This window comes from Talpa europaea (assembly GCF_964194135.1).
Source record: "Talpa europaea genome assembly, chromosome: 9".
NCBI lineage: Eukaryota > Metazoa > Chordata > Mammalia > Eulipotyphla > Talpidae > Talpa > Talpa europaea.
Window position 1 is genome coordinate 16,548,035 of NC_140076.1, and position 20,417 is coordinate 16,568,451.

Sequence of the window (20,417 nt, forward strand, 5' to 3'; positions counted from 1 at the left end):
GAAGGGCAGATGGCACAGTGTGACTGGTTAGGTGTCCTTGGCCTGGGGCCTCTGGCTCAGTGCCCCAGCTCTACCACTGATTTAGGTTTCCTGGAGTCACTTATAGGCCACCAGTTAGATCCACCGTGGTGCTGCCATTGGCTGCTGTTCCATGCAGTTGCTCTGGTTCTTGGTTAATGCTCCAGGTTGCAGTGGCAGAATTTTGGCTCTGGACACCAGAGGTTTGAGTCCCATCTAGGAGCTTCATCGTGTGCATCGTTCACAACAGCACTGAGAAAAAGTCTTCTCCAGGCTCCCTGCAGGTCTGACTCATGCAGAGATGGTTCAGGGTTATCTCACAATCCTCCTCTAAACCATCTGTACCTGCACGATTCCACACCATGACTTAGAGGCGTCTGGCTGAGTATCTTTTAAAAAGTATTACTGGATTTCTTTTTACTGTCTGCTGGAAGCCCATCACTTTTGGTATCTGAACTTATTCCTTCCAACCGTAAGTGTGATTTGGGTAGAAAAGAATAAGCACTTTGAGCAAAATCATGATGTAAAATCCAAGATGCCCTGTTACCATTTATTTTACTACTGAGTTCACCAATGCCTCCTGTATCGAGGGAGTGGATAGTATCAGGTTGACACCTAATAGTGCATTATTTATCTGTTTGCTACTATTTACAACCAGGAAAGCTCTAGGAAATGTGCTGTCTTAGGATCAAATACCAACACATGAGTTGGGTTTGCTTTTACCCATTCTTTAAATCTCTGGATTCTGGTTCCTGTATACAGAATTTCTCTTTTAGAGGTGGAGGTGACCATTATGCTCCTTCCTGTTAATGTCAGCTACACCTGGCTATTTAATCTTTGTGACATCGGGTACATAATTGAACCAGTGTTCCCTAATGTGGAACAGAGAGACTGATAGCTATTTTGAAGATGTTGAAAATCTTTTAGCTTTTGGAAGCATCAATAACAAAGCTTAACCCACAGCAGGTATTCAAATAGTCTTAATTTCCTTCGTTCTCCAGTTAAGGACACTCCCTTTTGAGGTCTATAGATTTATAGAGTCTCTGGATTACTGGAAGGTACAAGTAAAATTTTATGAAGGCGTGAGGTGTGTTTTTCTTGTAAATGAGGTCCACAGTTTAACGGATTATCACAGGGACAAGCGAAGTCCCTAAAAAAAGAATTGTAGATTCTCTATTTTTCGTCCACATTCTCCCTGAAAAGCTAAAGGATAAATCTTTAGCAGGGCACCAGATATTTTGTGTATGTTTTTGTTCTCAGGGCACTCTTTTTTGCAGTCTGCTAACAGGGCCAGGCCCCTGGGGCGGGAGGTTCTCGAGATAGGAGCCCCCTCTCCCTCCACCGCGGCCCCACGAAGTTTCCCTGCGACCCTGCTTTGGGGTTTCCTTCCAGAGACTGGTGGGGTGCCATTTGCAGCTGAAATCAGGTTATTTTAATCTCTCTCCTGCTTCAAAGGTCTCTTCCTCGAAGAAATCGCTTTTGGTGGGGTTTCGCAAGCTAAGGCTAGTCTCCCGAGCTGCCACCCAAAACCTAAAGGTACGACCCTAGCCGCCCCCACCCTCCTAGGCCCCAATCTCGAGGCGTTGGGGGCGGGGAGGCCCCACGCGCCGCTTCCGCTCCTCCAGCCCGCCAGAGGGCGCTGGGGCCCCGCCTCTTCCTTCCCGGGGTGCTTCGCGCCAGGCCCCTTCCGCGTGGGTGAGTGAATGTGAGAGTCAGCGTCGCGCCGCGCGCGCCGTTCGCCTCCGCCGCTCGGCTCCCTTATTTCGGCTGCGAGGGGCGGGCGCGCGCGTAAAAGCATAGAGACGGGCGTTGAGCTCTGGGGCTAGAGCGTCGCTGAGTCGGAGCCGGAGCCCGAGCCGCGCGCTGAGTCTCCGCTGCGTCCGCCGAGGCCCCCGAGTGTCAGGGACAAAAGCCGCCGCCGCCGCCGCGCCGCCTGCTCCCGCCGCCGGGGCTCATCCGCCGCCGCCTCCGCCCTGAGGGGAGACCGCCTCCGCCGCCACCCGCGAGGATCCGAGAGCCATGTCGGCCAGCAGCCTCTTGGAGCAGGTACAGGCCCGGCCCGCATGCCTCGGCCATTGTGTGAGGCGAGAGGGAGCCCGACTAGGCCCGGGCCCGCCGCCCCCGGTCGGGCCGAGCTGAGGCGGCGCCTCTGGCGGGCCGGGTTTCGGGCCTCTCGGGCCGGCCGCGCCCAGCACCTCGCCCTCAGCCCGCTCTGCCCGGGCCTCGGCGCCCACCGGCCGCGCCGCGCCTGCCTCGTTTTCCTTCCTTGTTTCCTTCCTCTTCCTTGACGCCCTGGGCTCCTCGCGCTGCCTCAGGCGCGTCCCCCGCTTTTCCCCCGCGGGCCCGCCGGCCTAGCGTTTTTCCCCGCCTCCCGTTTTCAGCCTCCCCCTCACCACCATTCCTGACGCCTCCCCTCAGGCCGCTCCTTTCTTCCCTCCCCGGGCCCGGCTTTAATTTGTCCTTTTCCATTTCTTCCTCCGAATGCTTGCTGCCCGGCGACGTTTCCTCCGCCCGCAGAGACCAAAAGGTCAAGGAAACAAAGGTGAGCCCAGCTTCGCGGGTGGCCCGGGGTCGGGAGTGGGGCGCCGAGCGGTGGGGGCGGGGTCTCCGGGAAGCGCCCCGGGGAGAGGACCTTTCGGAAGCCGCTTAGTTCGCAGGTGGTGCTCACTTTAAGCGTTTGACCCTTTCAGTGTGTTCTTGCAGCTGGCGGACAGCTTTTTCGTGAACAAGGAGTAATTCATTAAGGGTGGGGGTGGATTCGGTTTTGAAATGTCCCAGGTCCTTAGTTTCCTGTAGGTCTTAGAAGGCCTTTGTTTTTCATCCTCGTGGATCACACTCTGGAAGTACTCACATGTGATGGGGGAGGGGAAGCGGGAGGGAATAGAAATCTAGAGGAGCCAATAAAATGACCTTTTTAGATCAACTCGCTCTGGGTGGAAGGAGACATTTTCACTGACGAATGTTGCTCAGCATTCACGCTTTGTTCTTTTGAAATGAAAACTTTGTTCGGTAAAATTTTTCTCTGCTGAGGGTACATTTATTTGATTCATTGGTGCTGGGGTGGGGGGAGACTGTAGGACTGAGACACTCCTAATTTGAATATTTTTTTTCCCCTTTAGTACAAAATGGATCTGTGCATCAAAAGGATGGATTAAATGATGATGATTTTGAACCATACTTGAGCCCACAGGCAAGGCCCGTGAGTAGTTAACCATTTACATGCCTGATCAAAGGGTGTAGTATACCAATTATTCTTTCTCTGCCCTATCAATAAATCTCATTTTCAGGAGATGACTGTCTTAATACAGGTCAATATGTTATAAAAACAGTTATTACAAGTTTATGGACTCGGATTCTCATGTCTGTTGTCAACCTTATATTTCTAGACTTGTGTTGATAATGTTTTAGAGTGTAGGAACAATAACATTTATTTGAATAATTGTTCTTCCTTACCAAAAATATAGTGGTGTAAAGTTTAAGAATACTTTCTAGTGTTAAATATCTGAATTTTCACCTCCCCCAATTTTTTCTTTTAGAAATTGGATTCATATGTGATGGAAAAACTAATAGAAAGTAACCTGAACTTTATTCAGTGCTGTAGAACTGGGTGTCTTCCTTTCTTCCACTCACTAGTTAGTGGATTCTTAGATTCTGAGAACTGTATTGGAGTTAGGTACATCTTTCTTGAGTTGAGCTTGATCTGTATCTATAGAGACCAACTTTATATACTTCTGGCTTCTCACTTAAAGGAGCTGTAGGATTTACAAAATGGTTCAAAGGAGGTGAAAATACTGCTTAAGAGCAAGAATGACGTTTTGGCAGTGTAACCTGTCTTCTAATGTGAAGATTAGTTGTATATAAGGTTCATAAAATAATAAGTGTATGTAAAAGCTTGTTTCAGCAGTTCTTTTGTATTGACAGCTTGGGTTCCAAAGACAGAGTTGTAACTAATAAATGTTTCTCCCTTGATTAATAAGCCAAAAGGAAAGTGGACAGTAACTCATCTAAGATATCCTAAAAGAGGAAGAACCTTATGAAAGGGGCATCTGTGTATATGAATATATGCTATCTTATTTGTATTGTAGTCTTGAATAATGACATGTTAATACATGCCCATATTTGAACCTAATTCTCACATAAAACTTTTATGTTACTTAAAATTTTATGCATTGTAAGTATAGAAACCACTTAAGCAAGTGATTGGAAAAAAGTTTTTGCAGAAGACAACCAGTTAATCAGGAAAAGTAGGGAAGGAAGTAGAGGAATGAACTATTAATAGGTTCCTGCTATTGAAGTAGTTTGCTTATATAATCATTATAACAGGGAGAGTGGGAGCATTTGGAAACATAATTCTAGGTAGTTCTTGTGAAACATTGTGTAATTCAGATTTTTGAGCTCGGGGGCATGTGGGAACCTGCCAGTTCAGGTGTAGGCATTCAGCTATATAATGGTATAGCCTGTGATATTAAATGTGTTTGTTTTTTCCTTTCTTGAATAAGCTCAAGCTTAAATGTCTAGTTAAGAAATTTTGAGGAAAATAACAAATCTTGGTTGAATGGAGGAATAACTTGAGAATCTTTGTTCTCTGTAGTTTATAGTCGCGTTGTTTCATTTGCTTTTAAACCAGTTCTGTATTGCCTTAAATAGGCTTATTCTGAGTTGAGTATAGACTGAATTTTTACACATAGTGATTTTGGTTTGTTAATATCTTAACACTCTTTAAAAAATAGACTTTAACTTGAGGATATGTGTGAAAAGATTGAGCTTTTTTTCTAAGGAAAAATTTTAATTGGCAGATAAAAATACCAGCATTTTTTTCAACCATGTTAACTGAAATATTTAATTTCGATGTGTTGTAGTGACTAGGGAGAACCTCTATTTGCTTTGATAATACAGACTTAAGCACAATATACTTTATGGTTTTCTAAGTGTCTTAAGAACAAAACTACTTATTGACTGGTTATTGGTTGTACAGTTAACCAGTATAGGCCAGAGCTATTTTGGAGCTAGGGCAAAATATTCTTGATTTCCATTTGAGCTGTGTATCTATAGTTAGAGATCAATTTGTGTATCTCTGACTCCACATTTAAGGGATTATTTTGTGAGTGATAGGATTCATAAAAAGTATTAAAGTGATATTCTGCATAAACTAAAGTTGGTCAAGAATGAGGTTTTTGCACTGTAATCTTCAATGTGTGCAGTGGTTAATGTGAAGACTATTTGCATTTAAATTTATATTCCTGGTTCTTTTTTTACAATGATTCCTTTTTTAAAGGTATACATTATATAAAATCATACTCCTGCTTTTAATGGAAAGGTTAGGTGTGAGTTTCCCTTGCAGTCACTTTATAGGTCAAGTAAAACAGGTAGCAATCTTTTTCTAGTTTTAAATTCTCTGGAAACCACTTTACTTTCTAGATTTTTTTTTTTTTTTTTTAATAGTAGCATCTATTTCTTCTCAGGTGATTTGCTAAGAGGCCAAAGCTGTAAACTAGATGTAGTGAGTTCTATGTTTTGGTGTATGGATGAGGGATGACTGCACAGATTTTTGGGATAGAATTTCAAATACCCCCGTTCTGTTATAGTACGGTTTTAATAGGAAATTCCTTTAAATACTGTTCAAACTATTGAACACTTTGAAACTCTGTTATGTCAAAATTCCTACTCCTTAATCCAGAGATGGTTGGTGGCTTTAGTAAAAATATCATCTGAACACTTCTATAGAGCAAGACTTAAACTGTTGATGAAGTACTGGGTTTGCCCTTTGCTGAATTGAAGTGCTAAAGTTAAGGCCCACGTTCATTATATGTTTAACTTTAAACATTGCAGTGATTAAATAAAAAAAACTTATATTATGAAAATACCAGCAGGTTTATGGGAAGAAACCATCTGAAATAGTCATTCCTTTTTTATGGTAATGACTGAAATACTTAAGTTGTGAATAAGTGGAAGAGGAAATGTCCTGATTGCTTTGTTTATTTTTGTATTTAATCTTGATTTATTTGCTTTTTTTCTCCTTCCACAGAATAATGCATATACTGCCATGTCAGATTCCTATTTACCCAGTTACTACAGTCCCTCCATTGGCTTCTCCTATTCTCTGGGTGAAGCTGCTTGGTCTACTGGAGGCGACACAGCCATGCCCTATCTAACTTCTTATGGACAGCTGAGCAACGGAGAGCCTCACTTTCTACCAGATGCAATGTTTGGACAACCAGGAGCCCTAGGTAGCACTCCATTTCTTGGTCAGCATGGTTTTAATTTCTTTCCCAGTGGGATTGACTTCTCTGCTTGGGGAAATAACAGTTCTCAGGGACAGTCTACTCAGAGCTCTGGATATAGTAGCAATTATGCTTATGCACCTAGCTCCTTAGGTGGAGCCATGATTGATGGACAGTCAGCTTTTGCCAGTGAGACTCTCAATAAGGCTCCTGGCATGAATACTATAGACCAAGGGATGGCAGCATTGAAGTTGGGTAGCACTGAAGTTGCAAGCAGTGTTCCAAAAGTTGTAGGCTCTGCTGTTGGTAGTGGGTCCATTACTAGTAACATCGTCGCTTCCAATAGTTTGCCTCCTGCTACCATTGCTCCTCCGAAACCAGCATCTTGGGCTGATATTGCTAGCAAGCCTGCAAAACAGCAACCTAAGTTGAAGACCAAGAATGGGATTGCAGGGTCAAGTCTTCCGCCACCCCCAATAAAGCATAACATGGATATTGGAACTTGGGATAACAAGGGTCCTGTGGCAAAAGCACCCTCACAGGCTTTGGTCCAGAATATAGGTCAGCAGCCAACCCAGGGGTCTCCCCAGCCTGTCGGTCAGCAGGCTAACAACAGCCCACCAGTGGCTCAGGCATCCGTAGGGCAACAAACACAACCATTGCCCCCACCTCCTCCACAGCCTACCCAGCTCTCAGTCCAGCAACAGGCAGCTCAGCCAACCCGCTGGGTAGCACCTCGGAACCGTGGCAGTGGGTTCGGTCATAATGGGGTGGATGGTAATGGAGTAGGACAGTCTCAGGCCGGATCTGGATCTACTCCTTCAGAACCTCACCCAGTGCTGGAGAAGCTGCGGTCCATTAATAACTATAACCCCAAGGATTTTGACTGGAATCTGAAACATGGCCGGGTTTTCATCATTAAGAGCTACTCTGAGGACGATATCCACCGTTCCATTAAGTATAATATCTGGTGCAGCACAGAGCATGGTAACAAGAGACTGGATGCTGCTTATCGCTCCATGAACGGGAAAGGCCCCGTTTACTTACTTTTCAGTGTCAACGGCAGTGGACACTTCTGTGGCGTTGCAGAAATGAAATCCGCTGTGGACTACAACACATGTGCAGGTGTGTGGTCCCAGGACAAATGGAAGGGTCGTTTTGATGTCAGGTGGATTTTTGTGAAGGACGTTCCCAATAGCCAACTGCGACACATTCGCCTAGAGAACAACGAGAATAAACCAGTGACCAACTCCAGGGACACTCAGGAAGTGCCTCTGGAAAAGGCTAAGCAGGTGTTGAAAATCATAGCCAGCTACAAGCACACCACTTCCATTTTTGATGACTTCTCACACTATGAGAAACGCCAAGAGGAAGAAGAAAGTGTTAAAAAGGTAACCAGTTTATTACCATTCTTAAGACTTTCAGGGAAGGAGAAGGAACTAGGGAGAACAGGAGAGGTATTATACTGAACCATAAATAAAAGCTCTGAATAACTCAAGTATCACTTATTAGTTCAAACCTTTATGGAAGTGTAGTTGGTCTTACTATTTGAACCTTAGTGTGAAGGATAATGGAGGAAAGAAATGTGGCTTAAAGGAAAGCAGAAACTATGTAAGGAAAGGGGATTTACATGATGCCGAAAGATGTGAAGAATGAGTTGAAAGAAATGTAAAGGGGATGATTGTAGTGATAGAACCATGGAAAAGGTTAAAGCTGTAATGGGGCACAGAAGAAGGTTGGGTACTGTGGTTATTTTCAAGAGCTGGTGAGTTACCAAGCACTGAAACTGTTTTCTGCCTGCCTTCTAGAATTGGTGGTGTTAAGAGGGTGTTTTTCAGAACTTTTTTCCTAGCTCCTATCCTTCATAGTGTTTTGCCTTTTTCCCAAGACCTTTTTCTTGGTAGAACAGTCAGTATTTATTATATAAAATGTCAAAAAAAAAAAAAAATCCAACATAACCAGAAAAAGGGTGACCTCTTTTAACATTTTTGTATTTGTGAGGAGTGACTTTTCTCTGTAACAGTTGGGAATCTTGGGAAGAGCGATGGAGGATAGGTTCATACTAAAGAGTTGAATTTATTTTAAAGAGTTGGTAATCCTTATTGAGAGAATGTAAATATTTAGGACTGTAAGAGAAAGAAAATGCTAATTGGGGTGGATTGTCATACATTATCCAGGACTCAGACACTATTTAATGTAGTATGGTGGAAAAAGTAAGAGTGAAAGGAGAAATGTTCTTTAAGAGATATACATATTATTGATTGAGAGAAACCTGAGTACTTAGCCTCAAATATAAAATAAATTATATAAATGCCTTTCCTTAAGTTTGTCATGAATTCATGGGGATTTTATATTTGTTCTAGGACCTGAGACACCTGTTAGGTTTTCAGTATAAAAACATTCTTTTAGTGGTGTGAGGAGGGCTCTTTGGTATCAGGTGCCCAGTTTAAAGCAGAATGGTTGCCATCTTCTAGAGTGTACAGATGAATGAGAAAGTGATATACTTGCCAGTGATGTTAAATAATCGGGAATATAGAGCCAGAATACTGAGAAGTTGATTGTCAGACAAAACACAGCAAAATTTAGTCTTTTAAACCCCTCCACAGTGTAACAAAAATCTATCATAAATCTTGTAGAAAGAAGGTAGTTTACTGATTATTTTTGCTAGATAGCGGAAAGACTAAATCGTCACAGGCTTCTGTTTCTAGAGAAACAAAAAGGAGCCTGACCTTTTTGCATCACATGGTGGCATAGCAGATTATTAACTTACATGAGGGACACCTTGGTTTAACCACTGAAACATGCTTAATCACTACACTATATTATGAATCTGCTTTCTTCCATCTGCAGAATGCTCTCTTACATCTCATGATTAAAAGCAGAAAGGCAGAGATAGGAATATTTTTAGGAATGTATAGTATAAGATGCTAAGATGAACTTGAATGTGTTAGAATCAGTGTGGAAACTTGGATTTAAAAATGAGGTAGTGAATTTGAGGACTGCTAATTTATGTAAACTTCTAATCAAGTATGTATCTATTAAATTCACAAGTCACTTGGTGAACTTTTGGAATAGATGGAAGAGTCATATGTTGGGATTGACTACCCTTATGATGTTTTCATAGTGTGAGTGTAATAATAAAGCTTTAAGGTCTTGATTAGTGAATGGTTCTTTGGTAAAACCATTCCATAATGACTTGATGGTTGAGTATCCCAGTTATTCTCAGGTTAGTAAATAAACATCAAAAATAAACAAAAGCTTCGATTATTCTTGTCATTACTTTTTAGTTTACCTGCTAAAGTTTATAGGAACGTTCCTGTGGTTGCTTCTAAATCCAGTTACCGCTTCAGTCAATATTGCCTTATTCCTGTTGCCAACTGTTAACTCTGAACATCCTTACACAATTGACTATAAATTGTTTTTCCAGACTTTATTAGTCTTCCAAGACAAAACAAGTTTCATGAAGAATGGGACTGATACCTCACTGAGCAGTAGATTCTCTTAGATGGGGTGTTTGTGTGTGTGCTTTGTATTTACAAGATTGCAGAAAATCTTCACGCCAAATTGGCATGGTAACTCAATAAATTGAAGGAATACTTAAACTTCATTCTGAAAATGATGTTGCAAAACTTCTAAAGTTTTGTGATTGGGTACATTTCTTGGCAGAATAAACTGAAGGAGAACGCAAGCCATTTTTGCTTGGTATTCTTACTGACTTGTTTGCCACAGGATCTATTTAATATCTTAGAACCTTCAACCTGTGAAACGTAAAGCATATTTAGTGACATCATCCATGTGTGGTTTACTTCATTTTATACCTCAAGTACTATTGTGTAATTGGCTTTCTGCATTTTAGAAGCTTTCCCTAATCATTATGCAATCTTCTGTGACATCACTTTTGATGACTTTATAGTGTTGTCATAGATTATAATTTACCATTCTCTTTATTTGTTGAATATGTCAGCTTAATACTTTTTTTTTTCAGGTAAAGTAATATGGTAGTGAACATTTTTTAATATATATTGATTCACTTCTTTATTAATGGACCAAAGGATGTTTTACATGTTTTATAAGATTTTCGCCATGCTGTATAATTGCGTATGACTTTTTTTTTTCCCTAGTAAATTCTTTTTAAAGATTTATTTATTTATGCATACAAGAGCTAGGGTATAGGCCAGAAGTGTGGGGGGTGAGAGAATTCACCAGAGACAGAGTGGGGAGCAGAACAGGCAGATTGACCGAAGTACGCTGCTGAGGGGAGCAGCAGTCAAGTCAGGAGAGGTCTGCTGCACCATGTCGGTTGCTCCCTGGCTGGCCGGGGATTGAACTCATGCTTCAGAGTCTGCGAATTGCTTCATAGTGTGGTGCTCAACCCCTTGTGCCACCAGGGAGCCCCCCCCCCCCAGTAATTTTTGATTGAAATTACTTAGCTGTCAGCCATTCTGAAGAAGTGAGTTAACTTTTCCTTTGGGCTCAACTTTGGAGTAGTCTGGCATAAGGAAAGATAATTTTTTTTTTTTTTAAGATTTATTTATTCATGTATACAAGAATCGGGGTATAGGCCAGATGTGCGGGAGGGTGAGGGGATTCACCAGAGACAGAGCGGGGAGCAGAACAGGCAGACTGCCCATGAACACTGCTGAGGGGAGCAGCAGGCGAGACAGGAGAGGTCTGCCATGCCATGTGGGTATCTCTCTGGCTGGCCCAGATCGAACCCCCGTTGCAGAGGCTATGGACAGCTTCATAGCGCTGTGCTCAACTGCCTGCGCCACCTGGGAGGCCCAGAAAGATACTTGTTAATAAGCCTCACAAAATGATTTAAGTTTTGTCTTATGTCTTTAGTTCTTTAACTCTAGGTAAAAATAAGAGTAGCGAGGACTGAGGACTGTGTAATTCTCTTAAGAGTCTGGCCTATCATTAGACTCTAATCAGGCACTTGGGTAAATTATTTTTCTGAGTAACTGGAAAGCTAATGGGGAGTGGGGTGAGGGGCATGTAGAGAAGATACGATTATAGTAATACTAAGTTAAGGCTTACATCCTTTAGAATTTCCTTGCTATTGAGAATGGCAAGATTTCTTAAATACCGGGCCTCCCCTGGTGGCGCAGGTGGTTGAGCACTGTGCTGTGAAGCTGTCCCGCAGCCTCTGCAGTGCTGGTTCGATCCCTGCCGGCCTGTGAGGGTTCCACATGGTGCGGCAGACCTCTCCTGTCGCGCCCGCTGCTCCCCTCAGCAGTGTATTTCATCAGTCTGCCTGTTCTGTTCCCCTCTCTGTCTCTGGTGAATCCTCTCACCCTCTTGCGAATCTGGCCTATACCCTGGTTCTTGTATAAAAAAATCTTTAAAAAAAAAAAATTTCTTATATACTTCTAGAATTATTCCTGTTTTCAAGTAAAACCAAAAAATGGTGAATTACTGTTTTAAGAACTAAGATGAAGTTGCTTGTATTTTCATTGTGCAACTTTACTGTGTGCTAGAACCTACAAAGAAACTCAGGAGTATATTTTCAGGGAACCTTACATTAGTGACAGATAACAGTACAAACTAGGAAGTGTTTTTTCAAGGTATGCACAAGGTGCCAATTTGGAAGCTTTAAGATTGCTTAAACCAGCCTTCAGTGTGGGTGGATTGATCATGGAAGAACTATGGAAGAAGTAATTGCTGAGCTGAACCTTGAAAGATGCATAGAAGATAGCTAGAGGTGTTTTGGGAAGAGTAAATGTGGTACCTTATAGATAATAACTTGAAACAGGGATTTTCCTGTATAGGTCTAATTGATATGTGGATTGGATTTCCCCAAAGGAAAATTTGGTGATTAGATTAGGAAAAGGAAGTTGAATGAAATGTTTATGCAATTAGTTTGATATAGGAGTGTTGGGACAGGTATAGAGTTGACTTTAAAAAATGTGTGTGTTTAGAAGATCAAGGAGTAAGGTCTTACTTGAATCAGGGTGGTGGAGTTCCTTGCTGTAGTATGTATTTGGAAAGCAGTGGGTTGCTTGTAGATGTAGAGGTGAAACTCATTTTCTGCTGTGCAATATTTGGTGTAAAACATTTAGTTTGTAAGTGGTGATTTCAGAGGGACATGTATGATAAGGGAATAGATGGCTTTGCAGAATACATGATAACTTATGATGATCAAGTGTTTTTATCATTCTAGTAGGTTTATTCTCTGTCAAAAGATAGCACTACAGCCAGTGGTTATAGGGAAAAGATTTTTTGTAAACAAAAGGGAGAACTTTCTAAAAATGGAGTTCTTAGTTACAGGAGAGTTTCCAAGAAGAGACTAACAGAACATTTATTATATATTATAGAGAGGATTCTTATGGGATAGTCTAGACCAGAGAAACAAAGCATCAGGTAGGGTTAGTTGGCGCAGGATAACATCAGATGTGCATGGAGAGGAATTGATACTACATACACGTCTTTTTACTCTTTTGTTCTACAATTTCTGATCTAAATGCTTATTACATACAAAAAAAAGGGACTGAAGCGGAAGGACATGAATGATAAAATAAGGGGATTCCCAGTGAATCTTAGTACATATGAGGTGTATGTGTAGCTTTTTAAAAAATATGGGGGGGCCTCCCTGGTGGCACAGGGTTTAAAGGCAGCGCTATCAGTCTGTCAGCAGCCACTGCAGCATGGTCCCCCCGCTGGCCAGGGCCCTAATCCACATGGTGCAGCAGACCTCTTCTGTTTTGCCAACTGCTGCCCTCAGCAGTGTATTTCAGTAGATCTGCCTTTTCTGCTCCCCAACTCTGTCTCTGGTGAATTTTCTCACCTCTCCTATACCGCTAGCCTACACCCCAGTTCTTGTATGCATAAATAAATCTTAAAAAAAATATGTATTATGCCTTAATGTCAAAGAGAAATGGTTACCTAAAATGTATACCAAAGAATTATTTTAAGAATATTTTATTTTCCTTACAGCTTTTCTCTTTTAACCCTTTAATGTGGGCATTTAACTTCTTGTTAAGAAATAATTTGAAGTAATCACCTTGGTTCCATTTTCTTTTTTTTTTTTTAATTTTTTTTTTTTTTTAATAGAGGCATGTTTTATTTATTTATTTGTTTTGTTTATACATGCACTGGGTACAGTCAGAAGCGCGGGAGGGTGAGAGAATTCACCAGAGCCAGAGCAGGGAGCAGAGCAGGCAGAAGGACTGAAGTACACTGCTGAGGGGAGCAGCGGGTGGCAGGAGAGGTCTGCGCACCATGTGGGACCCTCCTCTGGTGGCCGGGGAGCAGCCAGGGATCGAACCAGCGCCGCAGAGGCCACGGGCAGCTTCGCAACCCAGCGCTCAACCACTGCGCCACTGGGGAGGCCCCCACCTTGGTTCCATTTTCAACTTTAGAAAAAATTATATCCAAGTTTTACAATATAAAAGTCAAAGGAAGAAAACATCACTTTAGCCAAATGTATTGTTTTCTTATTAAATCCTTAGGAAATAACCAGTGGGGTATTGTTCTTTTCTGTTTGGGTATTGTTCTTTTCTATTTGCTTGAAACTGCCTCTGTAGAACTAGTGAGTAGGTATCCTGTTTAAATCAGGATGATAAAGATGAACTTCAAGTAAAATTCTAAGGCCTTCTGTGTCTCTTGCTGATAAGTTAACTTGTGTCTGCCAAAAAGATTGAGGGAATTCTGTGTGTATTAATCATCACCTTCTATGCTTTGCGCATAGATAAAAAGCCTTTCTGCAGCCTCTTTAATGTTGGACTAGAAGAAAATATGACACTGAATTTGGAATTTTTTGAACCAAATCCTTTGTATTGACTTTTTTTTTTTTTTAAAAGATTTATTTATTTATGCATCCAAGAACTGGGGTGTGTAGGCCAGAGGAGCAAGGGGTGAGAGGATTCTCCAGAGACAGAATGGGGGAGCAGAACAGAGAGATCCACTGAAATACACTGTTGAGGGGAGCAGCGGGCGAGACAGGAGAGGTCTGCTGTGCCATGTGGATTAGGCCCCTGGCCTGGGATCGAACTCATGCTACAGAGGCTGTGGGTAGCTTCACAGTGCTGTTCTTAACCCCTTGTACCACCAGGGAGGCCCTGACATGTCTTTGTTATTTCACTTTTGCCTTAGTGAATAAATGAAAATATGTTGGGACTACATCCAAAGAGTCACTGTAAATCTCTTAGGCCTGTAAAACCCATGGACCACTGTGTGATAAATGGAGTTTGCCAGGTAGAAAAGAGGGGGGAAGGACACAGTATGTTCAAAAGCCTGGTCTTACATTTTTATTTTTTTTTTATTATTATTTTTTTTAATGTAGATTGAATGATTGACTTTATTGTTTTATTTATTTGTTTGTTTGTTTTGTTTATACATGCACTGGGTACAGTCAGAAGCGTGGGATGGTGAGAGAATTCACCAGAGCCAGAGCAGGGAGCAGAGCAGGCAGAAGCGAAGTACACTGCTGAGGGGAGCAGCGGGCGGCAGGAGAGGTCTGCGCGCCATGTGGGACCCTCCTCCGGTGGCCGGGGAGCAGCTGGGTATTGAACTGTTGCTGCAGAGGCCGCAGGCAGCTTCGCAACCCAGCGCTCAACCACTGCGCCACCGGGGAGGCCCTGATCTTACATTTTTAGAGTGGGAAGGAATGGTAAGAAAAGCTGGAGAGGTTGGCTGGGCGCTCAGTATTTGGGGGATTTTGGATTTTTATTTTGTACTTTCATTTTAGTTAGATTGTAAGGATAGTTAAAACGGATTGACAGTTTGGAGGATGGAAAGGAAATATTTAGTGAACACTGACTTTGTTAGAATTCAGGGGTTTTTAGCCCTCAGTATAGGTTAAAGGCATGGAAGAGTTTAAGATTATTCCAGAATAGCAGCAATAAAAATGATGGTTGAGTTATTTAGCTTTCTGTAGCGTCTAGTGCTTAGTGGTCCTGAGTACGTTTTTACGTTGTTTCATTTAGTTCTATCATTGTGAAGTTGGTACAGTTATTTCAGTTTTACATGTGAACACTCGGAAGCACAGAAAAGAGTAAATAACTTCTGCAAGGTCACGTAGCTAAGAAAGCAGATTTGGTGTGTTCTACTTAGGCAGTGTGGTTTTAGAGCTTAACATAGTGTGAGAAGAGGACCAAAGACATAATTGAGAAATAACAAAATTTAAAGGATGGGTTAGAAAGAGCAAGTGAGGGCCTCTCCTGGTGGTGCAGCGGTTAAGCGCTGGGCTGCGAACTGCCCGCAGCCTCTGCAGTGCCGGTTCGATCCCCCGGCAGCCCGTGAGGGTCCCACATGGCGCGACAGACCTCTCCTGCCACGCCTGCTGCTCCCCTCAGCTGTGTATTTCGTCACTCTGCTTGTTCTGTTCCCCACTCTGGCTCTGGTGAATTCTCTCACCCTCCTGCGCTTCTGACTGTACCCAGTGCTTGTATAAGAAAAGAAAAGAAATAACAAGTGAAAGAGATGGAGGGAGGGAATAGCCTGAACTTTTGGACCAACGTGGAAAGACCTAGGTCCTTTTTCTTTCTTTCTTTCTTTTTTTTTTTTTTAAAGATTTAATTATTTATGCATACCAGAACTGGGGTACAGGCCAGAGATGCGGAGGGTGAGAGGATTCACTAGAGACAGAGTGGGGAACAAAACAGGCAGACTGAAAACACTGCTGAGGGGAGCAGTGGGTGAGTCAGGAGAGGTCTGTTGCACCATGTGGGTTGCTCCCTGGCCGGGGCTCGAACTGCAGTGGCTGTGGATAGCTTCATAGGTTGCGTCTTAACCCCTTGCGCCACCAGGGAGGCCCAAGACCTATGTCTTGAATAGAATTTCAAGCAGTGGATATAATTCACATATTCAGGAACTGCAGAGAGAGGTGACAGATGACTACCAATGCCTACTTCTATCTGTTGAATAAAAATAACCAGAGAGTGCTTTGCTATTATGGGTTTGTGTGAAGGTTTTAGTTTCCACACATCCAGCAGACTGCATTTGTGTTTGTACATTGTTCTAATTCCCCACCCACCTCACCTTCCCCAACCCCCAGACAATTTTACAAGCTGTCTGTTCTGAGCCTTGAAGAGATTGAGTGAAGACCAGCTTTTATTTAGTTATAGTTAGTAGGTCAGTTTTGGTAAATTAGACCATGTAAAAATGCCTGAAATACAATTGGGTATTAAGAATTCTAGCTGGGGGCCTCCCCGGTGGCGCAGCGGTTGAGTGCTGGGTTGCAAAGCTACCCGCGGCCTCTGCGGCGCCGGTTCGATCCCCGGCTGTTTCCCGGCCACCGGAGGAGGGTCCCCACATGGCGCGCAGACCTCTCCTGCCGCCCGCTGCTCCCCTCAGCAGTGTGCTTCGGTCCTTCTGCCTGCTCTGCTCCCCGCTCTGGCTCTGGTGAATTCTCTCACCCTCCCGCGCTTCTGACTATACCCAGTGCATGTATAAACAAAACAAACAAATAAATAAATAAAACATGCCTCTATTAAAAAAAAAAAAAAGAATTCTAGCTGGGACTAGTTCAATAAATAGTGCTTTAATGCTTTTCATCCCTTGCTGAATAAGTAGTTATACCCCTCATTGAACTGACTTAACTCTGATTAGCCATAGTGAGAAGATACCAAATAATTATCAGATAATATAGAACACACTATAAGACAGTATATATTGTGAAGTGCTAATAGCAAAGAACACAGTATAGGATAATACATACTGTGGAGTGCCAATAGCAAGAACAGTTAGCACTGAAGTCATTAGGACAGTTTTATGGGAGACTGGATTTCAAGGTGGGACTAGACATGTAGATAAGAAAAGAAATAATGGAGCCTCCCCGGTGGCGAAGCTGGTTGGGTGCTGTGCTGTGAGGCCATCCACAGCCTTTGCAGCACTGTTTTGATTCCTTGCTGGCTGGGGAGATTCCCACCCACATGGTGCAGCAGACCTCTCCTGTTGTGCCCACTCCTCCCCTCAGCAGTGCTTTCGGCCTGTCTGCCTGTTCTGCTCCCTGCTCTGTCTCTGGTGAATCCTCTCACCCTCCCGCGTCTCTGGCCTGTACCCCAGCTATTGTGTAAATAAAAAAATCTTTTAAAAAAAAATGGAAAGCTGGGCCTCCCCGGTGGCGCAGCAGTTGAGCGCTGGGTTGTGAAGCTGCCTGCGGCCTCTGCAGCGCTGGTTCGATCCCCGGCTGCTCCCCTGCCACCGGAGGAGGGTCCCACATGGCGCGCGGACCTCTCCTGCCGCCCGCTGCTCCCCTCAGCAGTGTACTTCGGTCCTTCTGCCTGCTCTGCTCCCCGCTCTGGCTCTGGTGAATTCTCTCACCCTCCCGTGCTTCTGACTGTACCCAGTGCATGTATAAACAAAACACACAAATAAATAAATAAATAAATAAATAAATAAATAAATAAATAAATAAATAAATAAATAAAGCATGCCTCTATTAAAAAAAATTTTAAAAAAATGGAAAGATTAAGGAAGAAAATGGCTATGTTGGGTGTGGAGGGGAAAAAGAAGAGGCAGTTGATTTTCTTTCCAATGCATTTACACTGTACTGCTTTTGTAGTATTTGGTGGCTCTTAGGAGATACTTGTGTCACAGTTAAAACTATGTCCATATCATTTGTGGAATACATGAAACCATTTAGAAAAGGTAGACTTCCTGTGTGCTTCTTGGGTAATCAGGGTCTGGAGATTAAAAATAAATTTTTTTTTTAAAGATTTATTTATTTTATACAAGAGCTGGGGTACAGGCCAGATTCGCGGGAGGGTGAGATGATTCACCAGAGACAGAGCAGGGAACAGAACAGGTAGACTGACGAAATACACTGCTGAGGGGAGCAGGCGGCGAGACAGGAGAGGTCTGCTGCACCATGTGGGACCCTCACTGGCTGGCCGGGATCGAACCAGCACTGCAGAAGCTGCGGACATCTTCACAGCATGGCTCTCAACCACCTGCGCCACCAGGGGAGGCCCATATTATAAAGAAGTTTTAAAGCCTGCATGTAAAACACTATTGTGAAAATTTTATATTTATACATTTTTGCCTTTGTATTTGTTGTAAAATATAACCACATTATAAAAAGTTAGAGAATTGAAAGAAAATTCACCCATGCTACTCTGACAAAAAAAGTCATCATTTTGGCATTTTTGTTTACCTACAAATTTGCTTGCTGGTTTTTTTTTTTTAAAAGATCTATATATGCATGCAAGAGCTGGGGTGGAGGTCAGAGGTGTGTCTGTGTGGAGGGGAGGTGGGGTGAGAGTATTCACCAGAGACGGAGTGGGAAGCAGAACAAGAGGATTGACTGAAACACACTACTGAGGGGAGCAGCAGGCAAGACGAATGGTCTGGTGCCCCAAGTGGGCTGGCACTCTTGCCAGAATCAAACTGGTGCTGTAGTGGCTGCCAATAAAATAGCTTCATAGTCTGAGACTTAACCCTTTGTGCCAACAGGGAGGCCCCTACCTACAAATTTGTTTTAGAATTTATGTGATATCTACTTTATCTTTTTCCCCTTTGACACTTATGGTATAAACCCATGTTTTGTCCTATTTTTGACATCTGTAGAGCCCTTTTCATCTCTTATCTCTGATCCTTGTAATTATCCTATAGAATAGTGAAGATTAGCTTCATTTTATAGTTAGGGAATTGAGATTCAAAAAGAACAACTTTCTCAAGATCACTAGGTAGGAAGTAGAAGAACTGGAATTATTCTGCCCCAAAGCTTATTCCTTAATGATTTGCTGCATTTTCACATTTATCATTTAAAATTGCTAATAACAATGTTGTATATTACCTGTTGATCTCTGTAGCCAGTTACTTCTTTGTGGCTATATTGGGAGACCATAATTAATTGAAACTTACGCCTGAATTTAAGTACTCAGGTGTAATCTTCACAAGCATCAAAATGGGGATGAGTTGCATCCATTCCACCATATTTTGTGAAACTTGCTCCTAATTATAGGCATTCGGAATAAGGGGGCAGGGGATGCATGTGATTCTGTATAAATCACTCTGAAAGGTTATAAAATTGAGTGGGGAGGTTTTAGTCTATCCTCTCATGTTTATAAATTGCAAGGTTACCTCACTTTATTGATAAATCTAAAACTGGAATCCAGGCAAATTCTGGGCTAATTCATATTCATTTATGACAAATGTTACTTGGAGTGTATTGGTCTTCCTACAGAGGTGTGGGAAGGGGGATTAGAAGGGTAGACTTGGGTGAGAGGTTCAGAATGTAAACTCAAAAATATATGGTAATGATTTAAAACAATCTGCCCCACATAATAAACTGGAAATTTTTATTTAGTCAACTCACTAGGAATAACAGGATTCAAAATGACTGAAGAGAAGTTTCTGTTTGTAGAAGTTAACCATCTGGGAGTATTTAACAGTGCAGATTCTTGTCCTCCCTCATCTTCTTAATGAGTGTATTTGGAATCTGCATTTTATCAGTGTTCTATATGATTCTCTTGTGTTTCAGTGTTTGAAAACTGGATTATGTCTCTTAGTAATGTTTTTTTTTCCAAATTAGAGTTATTTTTTTTTAAGATTTTATGTATTTATTTATACAAGCACTGGCTACAGTCAGAAGTGCGGGAGGGTGAGAGAATTCACCAGAGCCAGAGCAGGGAGCAGAGCAGGCAGACTGACAAAGTACACTGCTGAGGGGAGCAGCAGGCGGCAGAGAGGTCTGTGCGCCATGTGGGACCCTCACCCAGTGGTCGGGGATCGAACTGGCGCTACAGAGGCTACGGGCAGCTTCGCAACCCAGCGCTCAACCACTGCGCCACCGGAGAGGCCCTCTTAGTAATGTTTTGTATACTCCCCCCCTCCCCATTTTCCCTCCTGAAATTCCTCATGGTTTTCCTGCAGTTTCTTCATGGGTTCTGTAGTTTCTCCCCAATCCTTAAGTCTATTTTACCAGCTAGTCTCCAAATTCATCATTAGAAGCAATGTTAGAATTCATCTGAGTTTCAGAAGCTTGGCTGTACTTTACAATGCTGTGGCCTAACTTAAGACTTAACTCATTTTTTTTTTTTTAAAGGTTTATTTATTTATACAAGCACTGGGTACAGTCAGAAGTGCGGGAGGGTGAGAGAATTCACCAGAGCCAGAGCGGGGAACAGAACAGGCAGACTGATGAAATATACTGCTGAGGGGAGCAGCGGGTGCATCAGGAGAGGTCTGTTGTGCCATGTGGGACCCTCACCGGTGACCAGGGATCGAACCGGCACT

General features: G+C 42.7%; 1 protein-coding gene across 1 annotated transcript; it reads left to right on the plus strand.

Moving 5' to 3' along the window:
- Nucleotides 1-2,037: 2,037 nt before the first annotated feature.
- YTHDF2 (YTH N6-methyladenosine RNA binding protein F2) lies at nt 2,038-7,708 on the plus strand (the record flags this gene model as incomplete). Its single annotated transcript, XM_084242253.1, has 4 exons — nt 2,038-2,064; nt 2,536-2,560; nt 3,138-3,217; nt 6,044-7,708. The coding sequence occupies 4 exons, from the start codon at nt 2,038-2,040 to the stop codon at nt 7,706-7,708; spliced, it is 1,797 nt and encodes a 598-aa protein (XP_084098379.1).
- Nucleotides 7,709-20,417: the final 12,709 nt, after the last annotated feature.